Source organism: Oryza glaberrima, chromosome 12 (genome assembly GCF_000147395.1).
Source record: "Oryza glaberrima chromosome 12, OglaRS2, whole genome shotgun sequence".
Lineage (NCBI taxonomy): Eukaryota > Viridiplantae > Streptophyta > Magnoliopsida > Poales > Poaceae > Oryza > Oryza glaberrima.
The window spans coordinates 907,162-911,834 of NC_068337.1; the positions used below are offsets into that span (position 1 = coordinate 907,162).

The window sequence follows — 4,673 nt, forward strand, 5'->3', positions numbered from 1 at the left end:
CCTCTGCCCGGCCCGCCACTGTTCCGCCTTCTTGCAGAGTTGCATTGCAGGGGTAGAGAGAAGAGATAGGTGTGAGAATGACATGTGGGTCCCACGGTTTTAATTATTTTTCTAAGATCAAATTGCCACATCAACACCACGTCAATGCCACGTTAGCTAAAACTGGGCACAATACTGCCGAGGGATCTCGTTTGCACTGTTTTGTAAGTTGGGGAATGTGTTGTACCTGGTTTTACGCTCAAGAGACGAATTTCGAACTCGACGATAAATTAAGGGACCTTAAGTGAACTTATTCCTAATTGAAAAGGACGTACTCCAGTTTCGGCCCACTAGGAAATTATGGGAAGCAAGTCTTATGGCGCAGAAAAGAATTGGGCTCATGGCAACTATGATAATCTAGGGCTCCATCATTATCATTAACTAAGTTAATTAAATGCACAACTACACCGAGTCCACGATCCGCACTGTCTTGTTGCCACTAGTTGTGGACCACTCCACCTACACCCTCCATTTGTATTAAAAACCGTACAATACCTGGGCATTAATAGTTTCAGATAGACTAATTTCAAAACAATTGTCTCATCACACATGCTGATCATGACTAATCTCCTAACAACCTCATAATCTTCAATCCGACGTTCAGTTCATACTACTACCATTGTTAGTCAACGATTTATCAAATGCATATAATCTACCTACCAAGTACCAACCAGTACATATGGTAACCTTACTCTTCAAAAATTATCAGAAGCAGGCTAACGCCTTTTCTATTTGAATCTTGATGGAAACAGTAGCTCTGAAGCTGTGCCACTATCCTGCTACCCAATGGTTTTACAGTCGCTCCAACAAAACGTGTCAAACCAGCTGCAGTGGTTAATTAACACACAAAAACAACAGCTCATACTCCAACACCTGATTTAACTAAACAAGCACTCCAGTACAGCATTACAAAGCGAATGCAACCAGTCACATTAGAAAACACGCATAATCATGAGGAAATAGGCGGCCACATGATCTATGAGCTGTGATCAGTTTGTGTGACAGCAAAAGATTCTGCTTAGCTGAGACGCACCACCTTCAAAAATTACCTGACACAAAACACAAAAACTACCAGCACAATCAAGTAATTATACGTTCAGTTCAGTTCAGCCATACATTCTTATCTCCCATTACACAAAACACTCCCTCTCTAGCCAGCTGCTGGTTTCTCCAGCCAAACAAGAGGCTTGGCACACTTGTTTTCCCTAGGTCCCTAAGCATTTTGTTTGATCCATTTCAGCTGGCTGGCTGGCATATCTGGCTGGACCTGCCCTTCAGTTGTAAGGCTATCAAAGATGCCACTCACATGTGTGCAGGGCTAGCTAATTACCCTAGACACATGCTTGTCAAAGCAGCAAGTGTTACTAGTTTACTACTACAGGTTGCTTCTGCCAAACACTACAATATCACCACAGTACAGTACAGCTAAAAGGAACTTTCAGAGAATGTGGGCACCTAATTTGAATTGGGAACTGGATTCCATCAATACAAGACAATCTACAAGCAACAGCTAAATTCTTCATGCTAGCATGATGTCCAACATAAATTTCAAGATGCAAAAAGAGCAGCTCACGCCCCCTAAAAATTCAGAGCATTATCCAGAACTCATTTGACAGATTATACATGCGCTCTTTTGATGTGCTTCGCTTTTATGACACATTTTGAGCTACAAAACTACAATCGAGTTCAGTATATTTTCCTCTTTCATAGTTCAGTGAGGTGGGCACAGGATGGACAATAAGAAACAAATGAATTATGTAACATATTGCCACTAATTTATACAGATAGAACGCATATTGTCTTCCTCATTGATCATCCAAATCCCTAATGACACCTCTACGCTTGACAAAAGTAGACCAACCGAAATTAAACCAAGGAAAAAGATACAGACTTATTCATTTTGCTACCAGAGCTTTCTTCAATCCCTCTGTTTAATTCATCGCCTGCCATCAGATTATACTTATAATAACCTTATTTTTCTGTTTCAAATGCTTAAATTCAAGCTGCTAAAAGAGAAATATGATCAACAGAAACTCAGGCCAGCAGGAACTAAAAGGATATCATATTAGTTCTGAAGAATAATTCTGATAAGTATCGTGTTTAGACTTCTAATATTTCTTTAGAGATTGGCCATAATGTCTGACCTAGAAGAAGATAACTAGGAAGAATATGATGGAAATTTGTCACAGCATACAGACTGGTGGTTAAAACAAGCAAGGATGAAATCTAATTTATCAGACTAGTCATCAAATCAATTAAACAACTAAACATGTACAATTGTACCTTACAAGGTCTCTAAACATGAGGAGCCAAAATACACAAAAACGAAATCGCTTAAGCTTGAACGAATTTCACTGAAGTAGCAAAATGAAATGCACAATAAAATTCCCTCACCTTTATTGCCAAGCCCATATCCTTTTGAATACAGCAATCCAAAAAATAAGGGATTCCAAATCTGACACAACAACCATTTCTTCCCCATTGCTTGCTTGGAGATGAAAAGAGCTCCCCACTATGAACATGGCAATTATGAACATCAACATGAGCCATTGCAGAACAAATAACCCTCCAAACAAAACTGTTAAAAGAATGTGTTAAGTCTCATGAGCCAAGACTATGCCCTACATCTAGCAATTTGTGCCGCACTCATTGATATGGAACACTTGTTGCCTCATCCGACCGAAGAGCAATCCCATGCTTGCCAGCATAACTGGTTACCCTTGTTGCCTGAATTCCGCTGAAATGTCAAGAAAACATCTATGCAACATACTCGCTCTCAATCACCGGTTGTGTTCTTGTCCCCAGTGCTACAGGCGCTTGTGACCTCCCAACCTGTGCCATACGCAATGTCTCCCCAGTCTCTGCATTCTGTTCCATCAGTTCCAATTTCTTATCTCTTTTGTACCTTGCCAAACAAACCACAAGCGACGCCAACAGGACCAATGCTATGACGCCCCCAACCACGCCAACAGCAATCTTCCACCCCTTGGAGCTGCCCTTAGAACGACCTGTAGGAGTCGGTATTGGCGGTGTAATGTTGCCTGAAGGCACTGGACCAGGAGGAATCGCGCTAGAGTTCACCACTATCGAGAAATGCCCTCGGCGGTACGTCGAGCACACATTGCTTGCCTCTAAGTCCCGGAATTGTGGCACACCATCCAAATCAAACCACACGCACCGAGGAGCTGGACCGCCTGCCGGCACCGATCTAACATCACTGAAATTTATAGAAATTGGGCTCCCGGAGGCGACAAAGCTCAGCTCCTGCAACCCCACCGCCGACAAGTTGGCCGCGTCGTAGAGAAGCAGCCCGAGCACCGGCGAGAGGTATGTGTACCCGGGCAGCGGGTAGTAGTGGTCAGACCAATTGCCGATATTGTGGTAGACGAGCACCACCCTCTCGACGTACGGCTGCACGACGATGCCGGTGGGGACGGTGAAGTCGAAGTAGTCGGAGAAACCTTTCCTCCGCAGGCTGCCGCTGCGAAGGCGGACCGCGGACAGGGCGACGCCGGTGAGGTTGGCCGGGACGGTGGCGTTGTAAACAATGCCAGTGTGCGGGTGCACGAAGGCCCGGTACGCGTGGTCCTGCAGCATTGCGTCCAGGGCCCTCGCCGGCGACGACGCCTGCGCCGCCACCCGGGAAGTGGCCAAGAAGAGCAGGTGGAGGAGGCAGACGCAGGCCAAGAAATCCATCCTCCTGCAGGGGGATCAGGGGGAGTGGAGCAGCAGCAGCCAGGAGCTGAAGAAGAAGAAGAAGAAGAGTAGATCAGGAGGAGGATCTCCTCCTCATCTACGACCGCCGGTGACGGAATCTCCACCACTTAAGTCGGGGCAGCAAGGACGAGATTTGGGGCGGAAAATGCTGGGACCAAGCACCACCAAGGACGCGCATTTACTCCCTGAACAACACAAGGGCGAGCTAGCTCCCAGTCCCAGTCTCTCCCTCCAAAGAGAAGACTTTAGCAGCAAAAGAGCAATGGCGATGGAAGCGAGGCACGGACAGATAGGACCGAGTCCAAGATATGGTGGGAGAGGGAGAGGGAGAGGAAGACAAATCGGGAGGAAACAATGCAAAAAACCAAGATTGGATTGGAAATGGATAGAGGAAGTGAAGAATTGGGAGGGAACGAATCAATCTTGGAGAAATCCAATCCAAGCAAGCGGGCAAGCTGGCTGCCACAGAATTTGGGGAGGGATTAACGCGCCCCACGAATGATTGCGACAACCAAGACGAGGACTTGGAGAGAAGGAGGAGGGGTTTGGGGATTTGTGGAGAGAGAGAGAAAGGCTTTAGAAAGGAAGGAGATGATGGTGAGGGCTTCTATGTGAATTGCACATTTTTATGAGGGGGTTATATGGAAATGTTTAGGTTGTGTTTCCGGGTAAAAGACACGGGATTACAGTTGGCACACCGCCCACCAGAATTTACTGCTTTGTCCCTGGCCTGGACGGCTGAGTTGTGGGTCCAAGCTGTCGGTCTGTGTGCGCTTTTGGCGACGTGTCCTCTTTTCTAACGTTTCGATTCTTCCGAGGGGCTTTTGTGCAACTGAAGCTTCTCCCTAGTCCCTATTCTGCAAGGTGAGAGGGTGCTTGATGTAAAAAGTCCTCAGAGGCTGACCTGTAGGGCCCAC

The 4,673-nt window shown here is 46.1% G+C and overlaps 1 protein-coding gene across 1 annotated transcript; it reads right to left on the reverse strand.

Moving 5' to 3' along the window:
* LOC127758203 (uncharacterized) lies at window positions 1-4,306 on the reverse strand. The gene has a single exon (XM_052283824.1). It carries the CDS (start codon window positions 3,733-3,735, stop codon window positions 2,797-2,799), a length of 939 nt encoding a protein of 312 aa, XP_052139784.1. The 5' UTR covers window positions 3,736-4,306; the 3' UTR covers window positions 1-2,796.
* Between the last annotated feature and the right edge of the window lie 367 nt (window positions 4,307-4,673).